The sequence below is a fragment of the Mustelus asterias genome, chromosome 11 (genome assembly GCF_964213995.1).
Source record: "Mustelus asterias chromosome 11, sMusAst1.hap1.1, whole genome shotgun sequence".
NCBI classification, from domain to species: Eukaryota; Metazoa; Chordata; class Chondrichthyes; order Carcharhiniformes; family Triakidae; genus Mustelus; species Mustelus asterias.
In genome coordinates, this window is record NC_135811.1 from 79,203,052 (window position 1) to 79,227,960 (window position 24,909).

A 24,909-nucleotide genomic window follows, 5' to 3' on the forward strand; every position below is an offset into this window, starting at 1 on the left:
GTACAACAAGTACTTAGGAAAGCTAATAAAATGTTACTGTTTACTGTAAGTGGAACTGACTATAGGGAGTTTCTGCCTCAGTTGGACAGGATACTGCTGAGACTACATCTGAATTACTGCGTACACTACTGGTCTCCTTATGTAAGTGAGGATATAATGCATTAGCCATTCACAGGAGGTGACTAATACCTGGATTGGGCAAATTGTTTTATGAGGAAAGGTTGGACAAGCTAGGTTGGTATCCACTGGTGTTTAGAAGAGTAAGAGGCAACTTGATTCAAACATACAAGATCCTGAGGGGTCTTGACATGATGCATGTGGAGGGGATGTTTCATCTTGTGGAAGAATCTAGAACTAGGGGTCAGTGTTTAAAAATAAGGGGTCACCCACTTAAGACAGAGGTGAGGAGAATTTCTTTCTCTCAAAAGGGTAGAGTGTCTTTGGAACTCTCTCTTCAAAAGGCAGTGGAACAGACTCCTTGAATATTTTAAGGCAGAGGTAGACAGATTCTTGATTAACAAAGGGGTGAAAGGTTATCAGGGTAGGCAGGAGGTTACAATGAAATCAGCCATGACCTTACTGAATGGCAGGGCTTGAGGGGCCGAGCAGCCTACTCCTCATTCATATGTTTGAATGTATCAACCAGGATCAGAATTAGAGAAGCAATCTAGTAATATTTATACATTTTAAATCTAATTAAGGAAAATGCTTTATCAGTTCTTTTCGAAGTTTGCACCAAAACTTTGGAACAAAAGTTTCACTTTTAGATTGAAGTGATATATTAATTGGTTTGGCAGCATTAGTGAGATAAACATCGGTCTATTGTTATAGGAAATAAATAAATCAAGCATGTGTACAAGTAATAAAGGCTCATGAAACTGATTTATGGATACAAAATAAAACCGATTATTGGATATAAAATGAAGTTTTCACCAATTTCCACCACTTTAACTTTTAACTTTAATTCTTTGGCACAATAGAAAAACTCTTCAAAATTCGAGATTCGAGATGTTCCCTTCTGATCCACAATCCGGTTAACAGGTTGGACACAGAATGCTTGAGCTGGCTCTTGTCCCACATTCTCATATTTTGCTCCTAACCCAAGTTCCTCATTTCAAGTACCTGTCTAATTCCCTTTAAAATTATTTATGGAATCAGCTTTCACCATCTTTTCAAGTGGTGAAATTCCGGTCACCTCCCCTCGATACCTTTTGCCAATGGTTTCACAGAACCATGGAATTGTTACAGCGCAGAAAGCAACCATTTGGTCCACTGCATCTGCATCAGCTCTCTAAACGAGCAATTCCCTTAGTGCTATTCTCTTGCCTTCTCCCCGTAGCCCTGCATATTCTTCCCCTTCAGATAATAGCCTAATTCCCCTTTGAAAGCTTCAATTAAACCTGCCTCCATCACACACCCAGGCACTGCATTCTAGACACTCACTCAGTGAAACAGTTTTTCCTCATGTCAATGTCACTTCTGCTTTTTTCGCCAATTACTTTAAAACTGTTCTCATTTAAAACCCTCTCATTTTTGATCTGTTCACGAATGGGAACAGTTTTCCCCTATCTACTCTGTCCAGATCCCTCATGATCATCACTATTAAACTCCTCTCAGTCTCCTTTTGTCCAAGGAAAACAGTCCTAAATTCTCCAAATACCTTCTTAACTGTAGTCCCTCATTCCTGGAACCAGTCTCATGAATCTTTTCTACACTCTCTACAATGCCTTCACATCCTTCCTGACGTCTCTGAAAGGGAATCATTTTTTTCTATCTTCAAAACACATTAGGTTTCTCTGCTCCAAAGAGAACAAAGCTAAATTTTCTAACCTTTCCCCATTACTGAAGTCCCTAATCCTTAGTAACATCATTTGTAAATGTCCCCTAAACCCTCTTTAAGGCCTTTATATCTTTCCTGGAGCTTTGTACCCAGAATTATTCACGATCGGTGATTTAAGTTAATAGAACATAGAAACATAGAAAACTACAGCACAAAACAGGCCCTTCGGCCCCACCAGTTGTACCGAACATCTCCCTACCTTTTAGGCCTACCTATAACCCTCCATCCTATTAAGTCCCATGTACTCATCTAGGAGTCTCTTAAAAGACCCTATTGAGTTTGCCTCCACCACCACTGACGGCAGCCGATTCCACTCACCCACCACCCTGTGTGTGAAAAACTTCCCCCTAACCTATACCTACTACCCCCCAACACCTTAAACCTGTGTCCTCTCGTAGCAGCCATTTCAGCCCTGGGAAAAAGCCACTGAGAGTCCACCCGAGCTATGCCTCTCAACATCTTATATACCTCTATTAGGTCTCCTCTCATCCTATGTCTCTCCAAGGAGAAAAGACCGAGCTCCCTCAGCCTATCCTCATAAGGCATGCACTCAATCCAGGCAACATCCTTGTAAATCGCCTCTGCACCCTTTCAATCTTTTCCACATCCTTCCTGTAATGAGGCGACCAGAACTGAGCACAGTACTCCAAGTGGGGTCTGACGAGGGTCTTATATAGCTGCATCATTATCCCCAGACTCCTAAACTCAATCCCTCGATTGATAAAGGCCAGCACACCATAAAAGTTCTGGCATGATCTCTTTATTTTCATATCCTATGCCTTTATTTATAACTCCGAGTAATCCCTGGGCTTTTTTAGCCATGTTATCAACTTGCCCCATCACCTTTAATAATGTGCATACATTAATTAGTGCCATTTCTAGGGTATTGTATTTCTAGGTTAGCCTTCTCAAAGTGCATCACTTCACACCTCTCTGCTTAACTCCATCAGCCATGTATTTGCTTATTCCACCATTCTTAAGTCTACATCTATCCACACCACTATCAGCCACACTGCCCAGCTTTGAATCATCTGCAAACTTTATAATACTGCTCCATTCACCCGTATCTAGATCATTTATAAAAATTGATAAGAACAATGGACCCAAAACTGAATCTTGGGCAAGAAACATCACTGCAAACTACCATACTGCAAACCACTGGAAAACATCCATCCATCACAACTCTTCGTTTCGTGTTACCAAGCCAATTTGGTATCAATATTCCAACTTTCTCCTTAAGCCCACGGACTTCCATCTTAATAAACCTTCTACATAGTTTTTGTTGAATGCTCTTCGAAAGTCTATATAAACACATCTACTGCACCATTAACCTTCTGTTCCCTCCAAGAATGCAATCATGATAGTCAGGCTCAATTTGCCATCAACAAATCCTTGATTAATCTTTCCAACCTGAATTTTGGCCACGTTCTGGATTATTTTCCTTCAGCATGAATGTGGTGTCACTTGCCATTCCATTGCAGCAACACAAATAGTTTCAAGCTACATCTGCACAGCTTTCATTTTTTTCTTTTGTGGACCATTAGCAAATGTGTGTATAAAACTGTTAATCTTCCCAAACCACCCATATCCACATACTTGACTTTGCTCTTGCCCCCCACCCCCCGACCCAACCAAAAGAATTCAAATACAACTTATTTCAATTCAAATGAAAGGAATTTAATTTAAAACATTATAAACAAATTACACTGCCACAAATAGGAGTGAAATTAGCATGCAAATAATTAAGTGGAAATCTCAGTTTCACTCCCAAACTGAGCTTTCACGGTCAATCATTAGACAACTAGTTTAGCTGAACTTGGAATTATGCTGGAATCTATTATAATGCCAAGTTTGTGTTAGAATTCTGCGGTTCCTGCTATGTTGGTCTGTATTCCTATTTGAATTTTTTTCTAAGCGTCTTTATATCAAAAACATATCAAACAAGATATGGACTATTCAACTATCAGCTGAACTAAATACAAATGACCTGATCAAAGAATGAACACAATTTAATGTCCAAATCTGTCACTTGAATCAAACAGGGTTCCACCTATCTAAACGTCTATACCAGGGGTCTCCAAACTTTTCAGTACGAGGGCCACATCGTATATTTTACACATTTTCGGGGGCCAAAGAAAAAAAATTAGTTTTATAAATGAATGAATAAAATTTAAATGATTGAATAAGTTTTATTTGGATCATCTTTGTAATCAGCATGATATGATTCAGAACAAAAGAGAAATGTGACAATTACTAAGAAACAATGCCGTGGCTTACACTGAGAAATGATATATAATGAGTAAAAATGTCAAACATTAGCAAATGCTCTGACAAAATAATCAATTACTTAGCTGCAGATGAGAAAAGCAGGCTATTCATTTTTTAATTAATTTCATTTACTGAAATTTTACAAATGTTTACTTGAAATGAGAATTTGCCCAATTTTGTGGCACACAATAAGAAAAATAAACACGCCCCAAGAAAGAACTTCAGTAAAACAAAGCAAAGAAATTCAAAATAAACTTGAACCATTAATAAAGGTCAAACAAAAATAAATTCAGTCTGCACCTTTCTACACAATTCTGGCAATTGGAGTTTTCAATCGCAACCAACAAATCATGAAGTTTTGCACAAGATTAATGGGAATGATGGAACTTCTTTTTTAATTTCAAAATATTGCTGAACTGAGGTTTCAAGCTTGAGGAGCCAATTATTAGAATGGACTTCAAATGCTCATCAGATAAATTTGCTCGATATTTGGACTTGACATACTTCATTTTTGAAAATGTTTGTTCACACAGGTACTAAAAACTGATACAAATCCACAAGCAAATCGCTTCAAATTTGGAAACTGCTCAGGCTGCAAAGATTTATAAAATTGGATCAGATTTCCTTCTTCATACTTGTCTTTCAGCATGTCATCTGATTGGAGATCAATAATTTCCATTTGAAACTGACTTGGGAGTGTTTCAACATTGCAGCCAAATGGATTTTGAAACAGCTTTATTTCATCCGTGTTTCCATCAAGATCAGAAAATCGTTCCCGAAATTGTTTTTGCAAGTCCTTAATGATTTCTGTTGCAAATGAAGAAGGAAATTCTGCTTCACTTTCTTCATGAAATTTTTCACAACATGGAAAATGAACCAAGTTATGAACTTTCAGCTGTCCTTGAAATAGCATCAGTTTTGCCCTGAATGCCTTGACACATGCGCAAATAGATCACAAATCAAATTTGTTTCACCTTGCAACTTCAGATTCAATTGATTCAGTCACGTCTGAAAAAAAATGCCAATTTCCAAAGCCAGGCAGCGTTTGATAAAAGTGGTTCGGGTCGATTCTTCTCTGTGAGAAAGGAATCAATTTCCTCTCTGAGCTGAAAGAACCGTGTAGAACCTTTCCACAACTAAGCCATCGAACTGCTGTATAATAAGGCAAGTCACCGAACTCAGAATCAGTTTCTTACAGAAAATCACGAACCTGGCGATGATTAAGCCCATGAGATCGAATGAAATTCACTGTTGAAGCAACAGGTTTCAGAACGCAAGACATATCCACATATTTTCCGCACAATGCTTGTTGATGAATAATGCAATGCAGAAACATGAGCTTTGAGAATCCACCAACCTCACAAGCTTTTGTGATTTGTCCAACCAAACCTTTCTTCACCCCAGACATGTTCTTTCCTCCATCAATTGTCACGCAATGCAGTTTATTCCACTCCAGGTTATATTTTAACACAGTTTTTTTGCAATTCTTTGAAGATGTCTTCTCCAGTTACTGTGCTGTGCATGCTATGCACTGATGCTAATTCTTGTGTCACATTAAATTCACTGTCGACGCCACGGATGAGTACTAGCTGTGATGTGTCACACACATCAGTTGATTCATCAAGTGCGAGAGAATACAACTGAAAATTTCTTGCTTTGTCTACAATTTGATGAAATATATTGCTTCCTATATCCTCAATTCTATGAGCAACAGTATTTGGCGCAAGACTGATGATTTTGAACAGATTTGCTTTTTCTGGGCATAACTCTTCCACTGCTTCCATTATACACTCTTTGATGAGATCTCCATCGGTGAATGGCTTTCCTCTTTTAGCCAACACATAAGCTAGTTTGTAACTGGCCCTGGTTAAAGCTTCATTTTCAGTTATCTTCTGCGTAAAAAAAGCTTGTTCGGAAAGCAACCTGCGTTGCATTGCTTCAAATTTGTCCGAACGCTGTGTTCCTGTGAATTGGGAATAACTTGGTTCATGTTTGGTCTCATAGTGCCGACGTACATTGTACTCCTTCAAAAATGCAACAGTTTCATTGCAAATGACACACAAGGCTTTATCACCTGCTTGTAATAAAGAAGAACTTTACACCCCATTCTTCATTAAACAGGCGGCACTCACTATCCACTTTTCTTTTCTTTTTCCCTGGTCTGAAATGCCACCATCATTGTCATTGTTCTCGCTCATTTCAGACAGATGGAGCTTATGGATTGAATAAAGCAGCTGTCACTCAGTCAATGCAGAGCAGCAATTGGATAACAGATGTCTCAATTGCTGATTCGTTTAATGAACTGTCAGTCACAGGACGGCAGCTCTGATTGGACAATAGGCTGGTAAAGAGGGTGGGGATTCCCATGGGTCCATCAGACTTGCGCGGAGCGGCAGCAAATGTCCGGCCTGTGGCTTCCGTCCCCACGTCTGGATCCTGAGTCAGCAGCGGGGTTCCGGATGCTGGAGTGTTTTCGGCAGCTGGAATCCCGTCCCGCCCCACTGGCTGCGGGCCAGATGTGGGCGGGACGGGATTCCACTCCATCTGACAAAGGAGCAGCGCTCCGAAAGCTAATGGCATTTGCTACCAAATAAACCTATTGAACTTTAACCTGGTGTTGTTAAAACTCTTACTGTGTTTACCCCAGTCCAACGCCGGCATCTCCACATCATGACCGCCATCGAAAAAGTTCTCACCAGTATGAAAACTACCTTGAGGACTTTATGTAAAATACTTAAAACAAAGGATCAATTCATTAATTCACTACTTAAAGATATTGCTCAGGGTCCCACTGGCATGGATGGCATCTGCTGTATTTATATTGCAGAGTATGTTTTTGTATGTTTATGTACATTAGAGTTTTAAGGCAGTAGACATGAATAAAGGGGCCTGCAACAATTTCAGATGTGCAGTACTCCAATATAGGTAACATATTTATGAAAACCTGATTACAGCGACCACATTTTGACTTGCCATTGGATCTCAAAATTAAATTTCTAGCTCTCAAATTCCTCCCTTCTCAGTAATGGAAATGACTATGAACAGAGCACTTACACCAGTAAATATGTTGCAGATCTCTAAGCACTAACCTTCTCTAACAAGCAAAAACACTGATGATCTACATCGACAGGCAGAGGCACTCAGCAGTTGGAAAAGATAGTTGCCTCTGCCAAATTAAATTAGCTCCAAAATTCAACAGGGAACAGAAAGACAGACATCTAAAGTAGAGATGAAAAGATCTGTACATAGATTAAAACACAGTACCCTTATTTAGCACATGCTCAAACATACGCCACTCAAACTGGGGAAAAGTAAAGCACTGTGCACACATACATAAATGTCACTGACAGTTTTAATGACTAGTCAGTAACAGAGTTGGCCTAAAAGCATGAAGACAGCCCAGTGGGCCAGTTTGGTTTTTTTAAACTTTATTAAATGTAACAAATTTGCTTACATGGACTGTAGCCACATTGGAGCCAATGTAAAGCCCGGGTAGTGCAAAACTATAGATTGCATCTACCAAAAACAAAGGCTTAAATCCAAATACAGATTAGTTTGGCTGCAGCTACATGGCACATTTTGCAAAACTGTGTCACAGAAAGCACTTCCCAGCAGCAGTTGCAGAGCACCTTATGTTGACAGATAGAACATAACTGCTCAACCAGTGAATGTAATCCAGAACAGTCCATGTTTTTGACTGAGGCTATTACAAGCCTCATTACAGGCCATCGCTTAAGCCAAATTTGTTAAACCACAACAACAACTTATACTTATATCAACTTTCACATGACAAAATGCCCCAAGGTGCTTCACAAGAGCACAAGATAAAGTATGACACTGAGCTACATAAGGAGAATTACGTCAGATGGCCAAAAACTTAGAGGGGTAGGGTTTAAGACATGCCTTAAAGGAGGAAAGCCGAGACCCAAATTGGATAGGCAGAAAATTCCTTCAATTAAAAATTGGAAAGGTCAAAGCCATTATTTTCAGTCCCAACTCAAATTCCATTCTCTAAATAGCGATTCCATCCTTCTCCCTGGCAACTGTCTGAGATTAAGCCAGTCTGTTTGCAAACTTGGTGCCACATCTGATCCCGAGATGAACTTCCAACCTCATATTCGTGCCATCACCAAGACCGCCTACTTCTACTTGCTTAACAAGTGCTCAACTTCACCCATCTCAGTTCATCTGCTGCTGAAACCCTCAATCATGCCTTTGTTACCTCCAGACTTGACTATTCCCATCCACTCCTAGCTGGTCTCTGTAAATCTGAGCTCATTCAAAATTCTATTATACAAGTCTTAACTTGCAGCAAGTCTCATTCCGAAGCCACTTCCAAGATGGCGCCGGAGTGTGGCGACTTCTTGCAAGCTATGCCCAGTATACCTTCTAATTATATCTTTTATTCTCGTTCTATGCTTCTAAAACTTAATTCCAATTCTTAAACCCTCTAACAATGCTTTAGTTCAATCTCTTGCAGGTATGGCAATCCTTAGGGCCCTGGAGACACCCGACCTGCCGACCACGTGGGACCTGCAGCCAGCACTGCAGTCAGTCCCAGGGCTGGGAATTTCCCGACACCAGCTCCCAGTGCACAGGAAAATGCTCCAGAAGCCAGGGCCTTCACTCTGCAGACTCCCAGAGATCAGGAAAGCGCCGCCAAAGGCGAGTCCATCACTCTGCCGGTCTCCAACAATCAGACCTGCATCCCTGGGCCTGGAACCTTCTCCCCACGAGCTCCCAACCTCTCTGACACAGAGAGCTGCGACATCCCGCAGACCCCAAGCACTCCCCCCATCTACAATCACCCCTCATTCCTAAATATCAACTCCCACTGCCTAAAAATCACTAACACTGCTATTTTAAATTTACTTGCAGGTCTAGAGATCCTCCAACCTCTGAAGAAAGACCTTGAGGACCTCAACACATGAACTTGGCCATCAGCTCAACCACGGCCGCGACTCCAGAGACATCATCTACTTACCTGCCTTCGACCAGTCCACGCTGGAGCATGGTCTGGACATCCACTGACCTCCGAAGCCAAACCATAGCCTGACAGCAACCCGGAATGCCCGACCGCGCAGACCCATCTACCGACGCAGGAACCGCAAACAAGACAACAAATCCTTCATTCACACACCGATCAGAGAGAAGAACCTCATTGGACACAGCTATACCCTTAACACCACATAGCTCTCACCGTCCCCCAGGCCCAGAAAAAAGCAGTCACTTCAGGAAGCATGGAAAACGTACAGGCCTGCAGGTAAGACTGAAACAATGTGGTCCCAAGGCCCCCCTTCCCAGCTTACTCCTTGCAAATGTCCAGTATCTGGAAAACAAGTTAGACAAACTTAAAGTCAGACTCAAAGAGAACTGAGGGACTGCTATGTGCTGTTTCACAGAGACATGGCTCACTCCTGCTACATCGGCCTGCACACTACAACCAGAGGCCTTCTCAATCCACCAAATGGACCACACAGCGGCCTAAGACTAGGGGAGGTGGGGTCTACCTCCTAATCAACACCTCGTGGTGCCTAGATATAGCAACACTGGCGAGTTTCTGTTCCCCGGACCTAGAATACCTGACACTACTACCTTCGTAGGAAGTCTCACAACACCAGGTTAAAGTCCAACAGGTTTATTTGGTAGCAAATACCAAAAGCTTTCGGAGCACAGCTCCTTCGTCAGATGGAGTGGATATCTGCTCTCAAACAGTGCACAGACACAGAAATCAAGCTACAGAATACTAAATAGAATGCGAATCTCTACAGCCAGCCAGGTCTTAAAGGTACAGACAATGTGGGTGGAGGGAGCATTCAACACAGGTTAAAGAGATGTGTATTGTCTCCAGACAGAACAGCTAGTGAGATTCTGCAAGATCAGGGGGAAAGCTGTGGGGGTTACTGATAATGTGACATAAATCCAACATCCCGGTTTAGGCCGTCCTCATGTGTGCAGAACTTGGCTATCAGTTTCTGCTCAGCGACTCTGCGCTGTCGTGTGTCGTGAAGGCCGCCTTGGAGAACGCTTACCTGAAGATCCAAGGCTGAATGACCGTGACTGTTGAAGTGCTCCCCCACAGGAAGAGAACAGTCTTGCCTGGTGATTGTCGAGCGGTGTTCATTCATCCGTTGTCGTAGTGTCTGCATGGTTTCCCCAATGTACCATGCCTCGGGACATCCTTTCCTGCAGCGTATCAGGTAGACAACGTTGGCCAAGTTGCAAGAGTAGGTACCATGTACCTGGTAGATGGTGTTCTCACGTGAGATGATGGCATCCGTGTCGATGATCCAGCACGTCTTGCAGAGGCTGCTGAGGCAGGGTTGTGTGGTGTCGTGGTCACTGTTCTCCTGAAGGCTGGGTAGTTTGCTGCGGACAATGGTCTGTTTGAGGTTGCGCGGTTGTTTGAAGGCAAGAAGTGGGGGTGTGGGGATGGCCTTAGTATTCTGTAACTTGATTTCTGTGTCTGTGCACTGTTTGAGAGCAGATATCCACTCCATCTGACGAAGGAGCAGTGCTCCGAAAGCTTATGGTATTTGCTACCAAATAAACCTGTTGGACTTTAACCTGGTGTTGTGAGACTTCCTACTGTGCTTACCCCAGTCCAACGCTGGCATCTCCACATCACTACTACCTTCCACAGGAGTTCATCTCTGTTATCCTGACAGCAGTTCACATACCACTCCACGCGGACATGAAGACTGCGCAGGACGCAACATACACAACTACAAATAGCCTCGAGACGAAACATCCCAAGGAGGCCTTGTTCTTCATGGCCGGGGACTTCAATCAGGCCAAGCTCAAGAGCGCCCTACCAAAATACCACCAACACCTCTCCTGTTCCACCAGAGGTCCAAACATTCTAGACCACTGCTACACAAATATCAAACTTGCCTACCGCTCTATCGCACCTACACTTTGGCAAATCAGACTACAAGGCTGCGCGCTCCTGCTCCCGGCTTACAAACAAAAACTGAAACAGGAGAATCCGTCAAAGAAAGTCATGCAATGTTGATCTGATGAATCAGATGATCTCATACGAGACTGCTTACAGTCAGTGGACTGGTCAGTATTTAAAAACTCTGCGACCAGCCTGAACGAGTACGCCACTACAGTAACTGACTTCATTAGTAAGTGTGTCGAAGACTGTGTGCCAAAGAAGCAAATCCGCTTCCCAACCAGAAACCACACATGAACAGGAATATTCACTGCTTGCTGGAATCTAGGTCCGAGGCATTCAAGTCAGGTGACTCTGAACTATTCAAGAAAGCCAGATATAATCTGAGGAGATCCAAAGATGCTCAAAGACAGGACCGAGCTAGAGTCCCTGGCTTGCCATATGGACCCCCGCCGACGGTGGCAAGGTCTGCAAGACGTAACAGACTACAAGATGAAGGCAAGTAAAATCGTCGGTTCCAATGCATCCCTCCCTGTTGAGATCAATGCATTTTATACCCGTTTTGAGCAAGAAGGCAGCGACAGCACGCCCTCTACTCCAGAAGCCTCAGATGAACCTGTATCCGAGGTCACCACTGCAGATGTCAGAGCAGCCTTCTCGAAGATCAACCTGGAAAGTGACTGGCCCAGATGGGTTACCCGGACGAGCACTCAGAACCTGCACAGAACAGCTGGCGGGGATATTCGCAGATATCATCAGCCTCTTGTGAGGTCCCTATCTGCTGCAAAACGACGACTATCATCTCGGTACCAAAGAAAAGTCAAGCAGCGTGCCTTAATAACTATCATCTGGTGGCTCTGACATCCATCATTATGAAGTGCTTCGAAAGGTTAATAATGACATGAATCAATTTCGGCCTCCCAGATTGCCTGGATCCACTACAGTTCACCTACTGCCGCAACAGGTCCACAGCAGACACCATCTCCCTGGCCCTGCACTCCACTCTGGATCACCTAAATAATAATGACACCTTTGTCAGACTCCTATTTAATCGACTGCAGCTCAACCTTCAACACCATTATTCCTACAAAACTCACCTCCAAACTCCGTAGCCTGAGGCTCCTCCCTCTGCGACAGGATCCTGAACTTCCTAACTCTCAGACAGCCATCAGTAAGAATAGGCAACAACTTCCTCCACGATCATCCTCAACACCGATGCCCCACAAGGCTTGTTCTCAGCCTCCAGCTCGATTTTCAAATTTGCTGATGACATCACCGTGGTGGCTTGGATCTCAAACAATGACGAGACGGAGTATAGGAAAGAGATAGAGAATCTGGTAAACTGGTGCGATGACAATAATCTCTCCCTCAATGTCAGCAAAACGAAGGTGATCGTCATCGACTTCAGGAAGCGTAGTGAAGGGCATGGCCCCATCTACATCATTGGGGACGAAGTAGAAATGGTCAAGAGCTTCAAATTTTTAGGCGTCCTGGCCCACCCATGCCGACACTATAATTAAGAAAGCCCATCAACTCCTCTACTTTCTCAGAAGACTAAGGAAATTTGGCATGTCCGCTATAACTCTCACCAACCTTTACAGATGCACCATAGAAAGCATTCTTTCTGATTGTATCGCAGCTTGGTATGATTCCTGCGCTGTCCAACACCGCAAGAAACTACAAACTACAAAGGGTCGTGAACGAAGCCCAGTCAATCACTCAAACCAACCTTCCACCCATTGACACTGTCTACACTTCCCGCTGTCTTGGAAAAGCAGCCAGCATAATTAAGGACCCCACACACACTGAACATACTCTCTTCCACCTTCTTCCGTTGAGCAAAAGGTACAAAAGTCTGAGGACACATACCAACTGACTCAAGAACAGCTTCTTCTCTGCTGCCATAAGACTTTTGAATGAACCTACCTTGCTTCAAGTTGGTCTTTCTCTACACCCTAGCTATGAATGTAACACTATATTCTACACTGTCTCCTTTCCTTCTCTATGAACGATATGCCTTGTCTGTATAGCGCGCATGAAACAATATTTTTCACTGTAAACCAATATATGTGACAATAATAAATCAAATTTAAATCCCCTATTAACTCTATGCTTGATGACCTGTATTGGCTCCCAGTCAAACATCATGATTTTAAAACTCAGGCTTGTTTTCAAATCCCTCTGTAGCCTTGCCCCTCCCAATCTGTGAGATCTCCTCCAACTCCACAACCGTTCCACATATCTGCGCTCTTCTAATTCTGGCCACTTGAACATTCCCAATCATAACTGCTCATCATTGGTTGCCGTGCCTTCAGTTGCCTAGCCCCCACGCTCTGGAATTCCATCCCAACATCTCTCCACTTTGGTCGCTTAAGAAACATACCTCTTTCACCAAGCTTTTGATCGTCTGACCTAATACCTCATTGTGGTTCAGTGTCATACTTTATTCTGTGAAATACCTTCAGAAGTTTCATTTTGTTCAAGGCACCATGTAAGTTGCTGTTGTCATTGAGAGACAAAGAGGTGTAGGGAGGGAATTCCAGGGCTTGGGTTTTGGGCAACTGAAAAAGTGGCCATCAACTTTGAGGCAATTAAAATCAAAGATGTACAGGTGAGCAGAATTAAAGCAGCGCAGATATCTCAGCAGAATGTGGGTTTGGAGATAACAGATATAGAGAGGACCAAGACCAGGGAGAGATTTAAAAATGTGATGAAAATTTTAAAAGCAGACATTGCTTGACCAGGAGCCAATGTAGGTCAGCAAGCACAGGGGTGATGGGGAATGGAACTTGCTGCAAGTTAAATCATGGGCAGCAGAGTCTTGGATGAGTTCAAACTTACAAGGTGTAGAACGTAGGAGACTGCCAGCATACAGGGTGGCACGGTAGCACAGTGGTTAGCACTGCTGCTGCTCCAGGGACCTGGGTTCGATTCCCGGTTTGGGTCACTGTCTGTGTGGAGTTTGCACATTCTCCTCGTGTCTGCGTGGGTTTCCTCCGGGTGCTCCGGTTTCCTCCCACAGTCCAAAGATGTGCGGGTTAGGTTGATTGGCCATGGTAAAATTGCCCTTAGTGTCCTGGAATGCATAGGTTAGAGGGATTAGTGGGTAAAATATGTAGGGATATGGGGGTAGGGCCTGTGTGGAATTGTGTTTGGTGCAGACTCGATGGGCCGAATGGCCTCTTTCTGGACTGTAGGGATTCTAAGATACATTGGAATAGTCAAGTATAGAGGTAAATGAGGACTTCAAGGACTTAAAAATGAACATTTAAATATTTTGCAATTTACTTCCCAAAATGTAATTGCAAATTATTTAAAATTTTTAGAATCAGAATTTCAAAAATGTTAGAATTTAATTCGTGCACGATCATTCCTCAACATTTTCAGACTTTGTTGTTACTTATTTTGCCATGCAGATTTTCCAATTCAGAGCTTGCACGCAATAAATCATTTTTTTCACCATCCTGAAATCTATTGACAATAAAACAAAGGTTGAAGAAAAGGAAGCAATTGACTCTACAATTGCATTGTAACAAAAAAAATGATCTTCCCAAAAAATAAATCTGGGAAGCATAGGATTCAGTAATCAAAATGACATACAGCATGACAAAATTCTTCCAGCAGTGACTGTCAAACGCAATTACTTGTTTCTAAAAGTAAATATGCTTGGCCTTTCTAGATGCTCCATTTTAAAATAACCATATAATAATGTAGGTTAATAAGGATCACACACTAGTAATACGTTCAGCTCACGTGAAAACATATTTAAAACTGTACTAAATTAATCACTTAATATTGATGAAGTTGAACTACAATTAATATTTTCTCCTACTTTATTGTTCCAAACCACAGAAAATAAGTAGCCGTGATTAATTTAGTCAATGTGTTTAAGACAGATAAAAACAGAAAAAAGTAATTTCTATATATTTCCCAATTTAGTTATGCAAGGTTTTAGTGAGCTATTCATTCTTCTGTACAGTAGTGTTGCCATTTGGCCTATTTAACATTTTAGTACAAATGCACTTTAGGAAACATTCCACAAGAACTAATAGATTTCAATGCGAAATGTGCCTCTTCTGTGGCATTCCTAATTCATCACCTTAAAGTGTTCCCAGTACCATCTCAACCTTGTGTTACACAAAGTCTTCTCTGTAGGCACAACCTACTTTTCAAAAGAAAAATCCTATAATCGCACAGTGGGATTTTAATTACAGCTCCAACAAACATGGCAGAAAATTGTTGCATGCTCATTATTAAATTTTACTAATATGCTGGCAATTATATCTAAAAAATATGAATTTTTGCAAGATTGAATATCTTTGTACGGCATCATTTGAGAGGTTTTCAAAACAGATTTGGTCTGAATGGAGACAGCCAGTTTGCCTCTTATTACTCCCTGTACATAAGGGCAGATATTATTCCACATGCCTCCTGGGGCACATTTACAAGCTTTTTTTGCATTTGGCTTCCTTAACAAAGCTGTGGCACAAAAAGTTTTCATGTGGATATTTTCAGTCATTTGGAACAATAAAGTGAAATGAATGAAGATATTTTAAACACAAGAAACATAATACTTAATGAGAAATACTGAGCAAGCCGATATTTGGTTTTCAAACTAGGAACTTTAGACCTTAGGGAATCAAGAGACGCCTACACTCTGCAAGAGCGGGGTGTTGTTATCACATGCAGTTTTTTTCTGTAGTTGTTGTCTTAATAGCACATTATCTTTTGTTACTGTATGCTAATGAAAAATAACTCCTGCAACAATAGTGATTTTTCTTTGGCTGTTTCTCCCCCAAAGATGCATTGGGACTATGAAAGGATAGTAATATTTACAAACCTTCCTCCACACAGAAACATTTGAAGATCACTGCTGTAACAAAATCAATGGTAATGCTGACACAACTTAATTTGGAACTTAAATTATTCAGAAGCTAAATTTTTCATTGGTGGGTGGTTCCAATTACACTACTAATAAAACATGCTTAAAATTAAAGCACCTTGGCAGCAAAAACAGTTACTGGAACACATTTTGCAATCATTTTCACCAAGACCTCAGTTTCTTTTGGGTGAAATCAGCCATTCTGTACAATACCTGCAAAATGAAAGTACAATAATCCATATGGTAGCATTGAAACTAATTGGAAAATTTTCTTCTCATTTGCTTTCACTTCCCTTGATCTTTCAAGCAAAATCGAAATGCTCAACAAGAAATGTTAAAATTTGCCTTTAACATGAGACTATGAATGATATTTTTTGAAATTGGTCCTAAACTGGAAAACGCGCATTGCAAATTGCTATCAGATTGCAATCAAAAAAACTGGTTCTCAAAATTCCCAATATTTGTCATATTGAAAGACAAATAATGGAAAAACACAATTTTGCTGAACCAAGTCACACAGCTTTGTTTTTAACAATCACCCAAAATTTATTTCCCTGAATAAGGTCACGTTGGTGATAACATTAACACAAACAATTCCAAAATACCCTCAACATTAGTCAGGAAACATTCCACTCAAATTTCTGACAATGGATTAGATTTACACGAAGAAAGTTAGTTAAAGGGCCCAACTGTCACACATGATCCACTTCAATGCAATAATGGACACAAGCCATAAAAATGCTGCCAGATTTTGCACAATTGGAAGTTTAGATGCAGGCCCCTTATCCCACAAAGAAACAGATGGCAAACTTTCAATATCTTTTGTTCAATTGCTGCACGGTGGCACAGTGGTTAGCACTGCTGCCTCACAGCGCCAGGGACCCGGGTTCAATTCTGGCCTCGGGTGACTGTGTGTAGTTCCCACATTCTCCCCATGTCTGCGTGGATTTCCTCCAGGTGCTTAGGGTTCCTCCCACACTCCAAAGATGTGCAGGTTAGGTTGATTGGCCCTTAGTGTCAGGGGGATTAACTGGGTAAATACATGGGGTTACAGAGATAGAGGCAGGGTGGGATTATTGTTGGAGCAGGCTTGATGGGCTGAATGGCCTCCTTCTGCACTGTAGGGATTCCATGATTCTATGAAATCTCCCCTTAGAAATTACAAGCTGACATCATGAATTTAGCAGGTCTATTTTCCCACCATTTAATTAAACGGTAAATAATCTTAATTGGAGGTTGGTTAGCGCAATTGGCTCGCGGCTAGTTCATGATGCTGTTTGACCCCAACAGTGCGGGTTCAATTTCCATATCGGCTGAGGTTATGAAAGCCCCACCTTCTCAACCTTGCCCCTCGCCTGAGGTGCGGTGATCCTCAGGTTAAATGAGGGAGAGCAGCCTATGGTCCTCCAATCTTTCATTTCAAATAGTCTTACCTTCACGGGCGTTTCAAGAAGTGGCTCTCAAAATAGCAGCAACAAAGTGCAGTTCTTTAGAAATTAAAAACTCAAAATCAGCTTTAGGTCCAATGAATCAAGCAAAACACAAAGGAAATCTCTGATTCAATTCTAGCTTGTGCTCAGTTAGCTGTTCACATCTGTGCACCAAGTGTCATCATGTTGGGGATGGAGAGAAAGAGAGGGGAAAAACAAAGCCAGGGTTCAACCCAGAGTCTGCTGAAATGCTCAGGTATTGTTGCATCAAGTTACATTAGAAACCAATTCTTTAATCAAATAATCTGCCAAGACTCACTTGGTGAGGCACAGGAAAGCTGCCAATGCCTGCAGAATTAAAATTCCATATTTAAGGACGGAGGAAAACTAGGAAGATTTTTTTTGTGCAGTATGTGATTTAGTTTAACCATTCCAAAATGTTATGGTTACATATGTTGAGCTGGTCACGCAAATTTAAAGTATTAATTCAATGCAGATACAAGCAGATCCAACACAAATACTATGACACCACTCCAAGGTCTTCCATTGCATTCACCATTATGCTACAAACCACAGCAAATTTAGAGGCCACTGTAAATCTGGAGTCACTCGCCAAGCAGATTGGACGACAAGATTACAATGTGCAAAGGGGGGGGGGGGAATGTATTATTTTTTGCACCTTCCATATCCAAAGGAGCTTCCAAAGCACCTATCAATGAATTGCCTTTTTAAGAAAGTGCAACTGCAGCAGTAAATTTCCCAGACAACCTCCCAGGAAGAGCAATGTTGGCTTAAACATCAGGAAAACCAAGTGCTCTTCAACAGAAAGTCATCCAGCTGTAATAGGGAGATTTTGTATTTGCTCAAAATCTCACCTGGAAGGTGACAATGCAGCACTCAGGCAAAGAAGTATCAGCCTAGATTAAGTGCTGAAATCCTGGAGTGAGGTTGCACCTACCCTGAATCAGAGCCAAGAATGCTACCACTGACTAAAAGCGACACTGGAAATCCAGAATTTAACTGAGTCCGGAGAAAAGCAATACAAGTCCCCCTAGACTGGGTAATTTCACACCACCATGATACAATTCCAACATGGTGACAAATTGAGTCAGAAAAATGATTCTTGCACATCCCAGATACCAAAAACACAGTAGGAATTCAATCAGATGCTTTGAGAGTGCAGATCAATTCTAACTAATACAAGAAAACTCCAGTGAGAATTGGAGTTCCAGTCAGGCTGTATAAAACCCAGTTGCAATAATTCCAAGTTCCAAGACAAGAGACACATCACTGGTTTGTTTAAAGATAGAATCCAAAGGGATATGCGATACACTTGCTATGTCAGACTGATTATAGAACACAATCCATCAAGTACATCAGATACTCACTGCACATAGGTGGCTATATAATAATGAAGGAGGACAACTGATACTTGGGAACGATTTACTAGATAGAATTTCAATCAAGGAGCTCAAATGATGTTGTGAACAGCAAGGTCTGGTTCCTGAACATGCACTGAAGACTGAATAGAACTCTACCTATCATTTGGTATTTATGCAGTGTATACTCTGTTACTCATCATCAAATGAATCTTTATTCAGGGGATCAGAAGGCATATTAACTTCACTAAATACTGTAGATGCTGGATTGTATTTCTATGGCGAGAATGAAAATGTACCCCTACCACTAATCCCAAGGCAAAGATCCACATTTTTGCATGGCCTGTCATCAAATTTTGCCTCTCCTTACTATCATGTGGATTCAGGGAATTGGCTCCACCTCCCGTATTGTGGCCCACAACCGTACACCCTAACACATACAGTTGTTTGGTCCTCCATTCCCACCTGAGCAGTACCAAAAATTACAGACATGACAAAAGAGTGTATTCTATTGTGCACACCAAAGTCCAACAGACCTACAACTAAAATGAAAAGATCTCATGCAAATAAGGAGAGCTGTACACAAAGGTCAAGAGTCCCCATTTAAGCACTGCCTTCTAAAATGTATTCATGTAAAAATGGTAATGAACTGTGACTTTTGCCAGTGCTAGTGAACTGTGAAAATACATATCAGAAGATAGAGTTTGTAATTCTGTTCATAGAGAATTGTATATACTAAAGTTCAGTTCATAATACAACACAACCAAAATCCTTTCAAATAGCATTGTTTTCTTCAAATAGAACTTCTATATACATTGCAAGTTCAGGAACTAGACTAAGGGACGATGTAAACTTATAAAGGGGGTTTCCAGTATGCTTAGGTTCCGTCAAGAACAATCCTGTCTAAAAGTTAATGCAAAATTACTTTTCCCTAAAAAAAAATCATATTTTGACCTCAACATTCAGAACAATGAAAATAATGTTACTCGATGTATGATTAGCAAAATTCATTTTCCCTGACAAACCCCACCCTCTAATTATCTGTAAGTACTGTGACCTTTGCACTGTACCTCCCGCTCCTCCCCTCACTATCATCTTAACTCTTCATGCACAATACGAAGACAATGAATACAGCAGTTAAAGGAATGTTGTTTTAATAGAGGTAGCATTCTTCAGAAAAGACATTAAGCTAACCTACTTGTTCAATGTGGATGTTAAAAACCTGTTAACAAAAAGGCAGCTGGGTTGGTATTGTGGGGAATTAAAAGAGATTGACTCGACCAAAAGGACCGTCATCTAAACCTAAATTTGCGCACAAGCAAAATACAGCAGAGGCTAAAAATGAGAAATAAAAAAACTCTCTGTAGGTCAGGCAGCATCCCTGGAGAGAGAAACAAAGTTGATGTTTCAAACCAATGACCGAACTTGTGGTCTTGTATGAAAATAAAAATGTGATCCCTGCCTACTGAGCAAAAGCCTGGCAAACCAAACAACTTGAACTGGAAGCCATTGGTTATCCACTGTGCAAGGCAGAGAGAATCCAAAGTACAGTTTGGCCGCCGGAGCACTGAACACAACTTTCACAGTACAGATCTATTTTGTCAATAACATTGAGGGATCGGTGGATTGGAGCCGGGGATTGGGGGGGGGGGGGGGGGGGGGGGGGGGGCGTTTTGCACGGAATGATAGACTCTTCAAAACTATAAAACACCGCTGAGTCATAACAGCATTGGGTAAAATCTGACAAATTTCCACTTTTGTTTCTGAAATGTTTAATGAAATGTGTTTTGTAAAATAAACAATTCAAACAACTTGCATTTAGAAGTATTTTTAACCTAAAAAATTTCCAAGGCTTTTAGCAAAAGCATAATCAAACAAAAATGAACAATTAAGGCTAATTAAGAGATATGAAAAGGGTTGCAGGTTGATCAGAGATATGAGTTTTAAAGACAGTCAGAAAGGGTTCAGGGAGGAAATTCTAAATTATGGGTCTAGACAACTGAAGACATTGCTGCTAAAAGTTAGGTGAAAAGGGGGGCAGCGCCAGGGTTAAATTTAGAGAGATAGGGAGGGACAAAAACCATGATGCCAATTAAACACGAGGATTAGATTTTTAAATTTGAGGCACTGGGAGCAACATAGTTCAGAAGGACAAGTATGATGGGAGAGAGGGACTTTGTGTGGTATCGGAATTGTGGCAGTGTGTGATTTTGGATGAACTGACTTTTGTGAACAAAGCACAATGACAATGAATAATAATAAAAAGAAAGCTATAGAAAACTCTTAATAGTTCAACGATGTAGTAAAGTGTTCCAAGACACCTCCAAAGTGCATAACCACACAGAAGTTTCCACTGAGCCAAAGAAGACAATATTAAAAACAAAGATGCATTAAAGGAGACAGAAATATGGAGTGCTACAGGGAGGGAATTTCAAAGCTAATGGCCGAGGTGACCGAAGGCAAACCACCAATAGTAGAAAATGAGAGGTGCACATGCGACCAGAGTTGGAGAATGCAACGGTCTCAAATGACTGGTGGTTATAGAGATAGGGAGAGGAAAGCCATGGGGGAATGGGAACAGAAGGAAGAGAGCTTTAAAAGTGAGGTATTATCACACCAGGGACCAATTCAAATCAAAGAGCACAAAGCTGGTGGGTTAATGGAACTTGGTGCAAGTTAGGATGTGGGCAGCACAAGTTTATGTAGTGGTGCATTACAACATTGGAACAATCGAGTCATAGAAACATAGAAAATAGGAGCAGGAGTAGGCCATTCAACCCTTCGACCCTGCTCAGCCATTCAACACGATCATGGCTGATCCTCAATCTCAATTCCATACTCTGGCACTCTCTCCATGCCCCTCGACACTCTTACAGTCTAGAAATCTATTTCCTTCTTAAAAATATTCAGCAATCTGGCCTCCCCAGCCTTCTGTGGTAGAGAGTTCCATAGGTTCACCATCCTCTGAGTGAAGAAATTTCTCCTTATCTCAGTCCTAAATGGCCTACCCCGTATACTGCCACCACAGAAAGACTTGCAGCTATATAGTGTCTTTCATGACATCAAATGATGTCCCAAAGCTATTTATAATCAGTGGAATATTTTTGAAGTGCAGCCACTGTTGCATCGGACAAAATGGGAAATAGGAGCAAGCCAAAGATAGATCCTTGTGAGACTCCTTAGGTGATGAGTGGGAGTGGACAGAAGCCACTGCAGGACTTCTGGCTAATATTCAAAGATAAAAACGGAAGCAATCCCACTCGGCTGGAAAATGAAGAAAACATTAATGGTCAAAGAAAATCTACTGTTTTTCATTATCCACTTGACACAGTATTCTGATATAATGCAACCCTCGAAAAGAAAAAGAAACAGCTATCAAGTGCGCATTGGGTCCAAACTAACACTATAAAACTACTAGATTTGTAGCAGCTAAAATCAATTTTTATCCCTCCCCTGGTCCCAAAGGGATCTTAAAAGTGCGTTTAAAAATCCAAAAGCAGGGGAGAAAATAAAAAAATCAAATGCAAAGACCGTCTCTGAGAGTGACTTTGTACCGTAAAACTGAAAACAAATACATCACTATACAGCAGTGTTTAGGGACTTTGGGTACATCACAATTGCACAAGACAGAGAGCATGTTCTTAAAAAAAAATAATTCCCATTTTATTCCAGTAACAAAAATTTTTCAAAAGTGAGCATGTTCTTTGTATAGAAAATGCTCTATTTTGGCTGTTAGAACCAGTGGCAATATAAAGCTCTGACGGTACTGTGAATTAGGGCTGACAGTATCTTGGGTCAGGAGTGAATGGATTTGTCTCATCATACTGAGTTTTTTTGTACCATCTACAAAGCTCTGTTGATGATAAGTGTAGAAACGAATAAGCCAATGTCATCCTGCACGGTGTACGTCATTTTATTAAACTCATATTCCTCATGTTTATTAATAGTGACAATTGCAATGTACAGCCAATTCAATTTCCAAAAATATATTTGTTTGTGCATAGCAGCTCAAAATGTTTAAAACTTCTTACTCCAAGGCACAATTCAGAGGCATTTAAATGGAAAGAGGTCCCATATTAGTACAGTATTCTGAGACACATGGATCTATTTCTATTCAGAATTACTCTCCATTTAATCTGACAGTTGCCTCCCATGGATTAAGTCCCAAATTGAAATTTTACCTAGGCTAACAAATGGTAGCTAGGCACTACTAGTCTACTGTAAGAAAAATGATAGCATTCAATTCATATTATTTCATTTTCTCTCCCTTCCCCCAACAAATCCTGCAACATCTAATCACTGATCAGCAGAGGGCACTTAAGGAAATGCCCAGAGCGCCAACAGCTTTCTGCTCCCTTGCCCACTGAGTTGGAAAACCTTATAGTAAGCAACCTCAGGGGGGGGGAAAAGACTTACAATTCTTCTTCTATAACTGAAAATAAAATGTATCTTTACACTGAACCAGTGAATGAATTGCAGTCCATTATTCTAGCCTTCCACCACACTCCTAAATGTAAGAGAAAGTTGACTTCAGCAATATATTCATATCAAGGATATCAATAGGGAGTAACACTGCACTACAGAATAAATGAGAAATTGTTAGAACTAAAAAGAAACTATTTTTAGTGGTATGTTATGCGACAGAGTAAAATCCACTCTGCTCTCAGGAATACTTAATACAATAGCAACAGATCTTAGCTCAATATTTCAACCGGCTGTTATCACCCATTAATAAAATGATGTTCGATCAGAGATGACTGGCAGTCAACGCTGAGATAAGCTAAGAAGCAAACTCTCCTGGGGGGTGCAGGTTGGCCCATCCCTTCTGAATATTGCACAATGACGGCGGTGAGCAACACAAACCCCAGGCTTTTTTAATGAAACCCCCCCCCCCCTTCCCTTGGAGCTGACAATGTGACTGAAGGCGGTGTGAGGGTTAAGAGCCCAGGTCGGGGTGAGTGGGTTATCGTTCCCCCCTCCTCCTGGGCTGACTGCAGGCCTCTGCACTGCAGAGAGACAGTCCTGGTGGTGGCGGGGAGGCGACGGCAGCTGCAGAGAGCAGGACAGGACGGCCCGGAGCCGTCAATGACAAGGGGCCCGGGTCTCTTCAGCCTCCCGACCCAGAAAGCGGGCCTCCTCCCCCGGGGAGAGAGGGGGGGGGAAAGAGAGCCAGCACCCATCGCCTCCATGTCCCCCCCCTCCCTCTCTCCCTCCTCTTTCTCTTTTACCTGGAAATCCCGATCTTCATTGAAGCGAGCAAATTTGTCAGCCATTTTGCCGACGCTTGTTTTCCTCTCCCTCGCCCTGCCTCCTGCCGCTCGCTCTCCTCCTCCCTCCCGCGTCCGCCTCCTCCCGCCGCGTGACCCGCGTTGCGACGGCGACGGCGCCTGATTGACGTGCAGGCTCCGTCCCAGCGCCGTCACCCGGGGCAACCCCGGCCGGCGGCCCGGGCACGTGACCCGCCTGATTGACAGCTCCCGGGGCCTGCTGGGAGCTGTAGTCCACTCATTGTCTTGTTTGGATGGTCGTAGAATCATAGAACAAAAACAGAAAATGCTGGCAAATCTCAGCAGCTCTGACAGCATCTATGGAGGGAGAATAGGGCCAACGTTTCGAGTCTGGATAACCCTTCGTCAGAGGTGGGCTTTTAGCATAAAATCATAGAATCCATGCAGTGCAGAAGGAGGCCATTCAGCCCATCAAGCCTGCACCAACAACAATCCCACCCAGTCCCTATCCCTATAACCCTTTCCTATTTATTCAAACAATTCAACGAAATACATCACAATCCAAATTATAATTATAATTTCTTAATGATAAATTATAAAACCACAAACTAAGATAAACACAATATCAACAACAATATGCCTTCCTTAATACAACAGCAAACAACTCGCTTCCAATAAGAATGGAGTCCACTGTAAGTTATCTGTAACCTTCCGGGGCTAGGACTTCCGTTCCTGTAACCACACGTATTTACCCCGCAAGTTTGCGGATGACACGAAGATGGCTGGAATTGCGGATAGCGAAGAGCATTGTCAGGCAATGCAGCAGGATATAGATAGGCTGGAAAATTGGGCGGAGAGGTGACAGATGGAGTTTAATCCGGATAAATGCGAAGTGATGCATTTTGGAAGAAATAATGTAGGGAGGAGTTATACAATAAATGGCAGAGTCATCAGGAGTATAGAAACACAGAGGGACCTAGGTGT

General features: G+C 41.9%; 1 protein-coding gene across 10 annotated transcripts in view; it reads right to left on the bottom strand.

Annotated features, from left to right (window-relative positions):
• The window catches only part of gpatch8 (G patch domain containing 8), a 183,530-nt gene extending 159,467 nt beyond the window's left edge, over positions 1-24,063 (bottom strand). For 2 of the 10 annotated variants that reach the window (XM_078223832.1, XM_078223823.1), the window contains exon 1: positions 23,926-24,063. Coding sequence is in view for 1 of the 10 variants with exons in the window: in XM_078223821.1 (XP_078079947.1) it covers positions 23,926-23,970 (45 nt within the window). In the remaining 9 variants the exon portion in view is untranslated. The remainder of the gene's footprint in view (positions 1-23,925) is intronic. The other 8 variants (XM_078223827.1, XM_078223826.1, XM_078223821.1 and 5 more) reach the window with 7 other exon arrangements.
• Between the last annotated feature and the right edge of the window lie 846 nt (positions 24,064-24,909).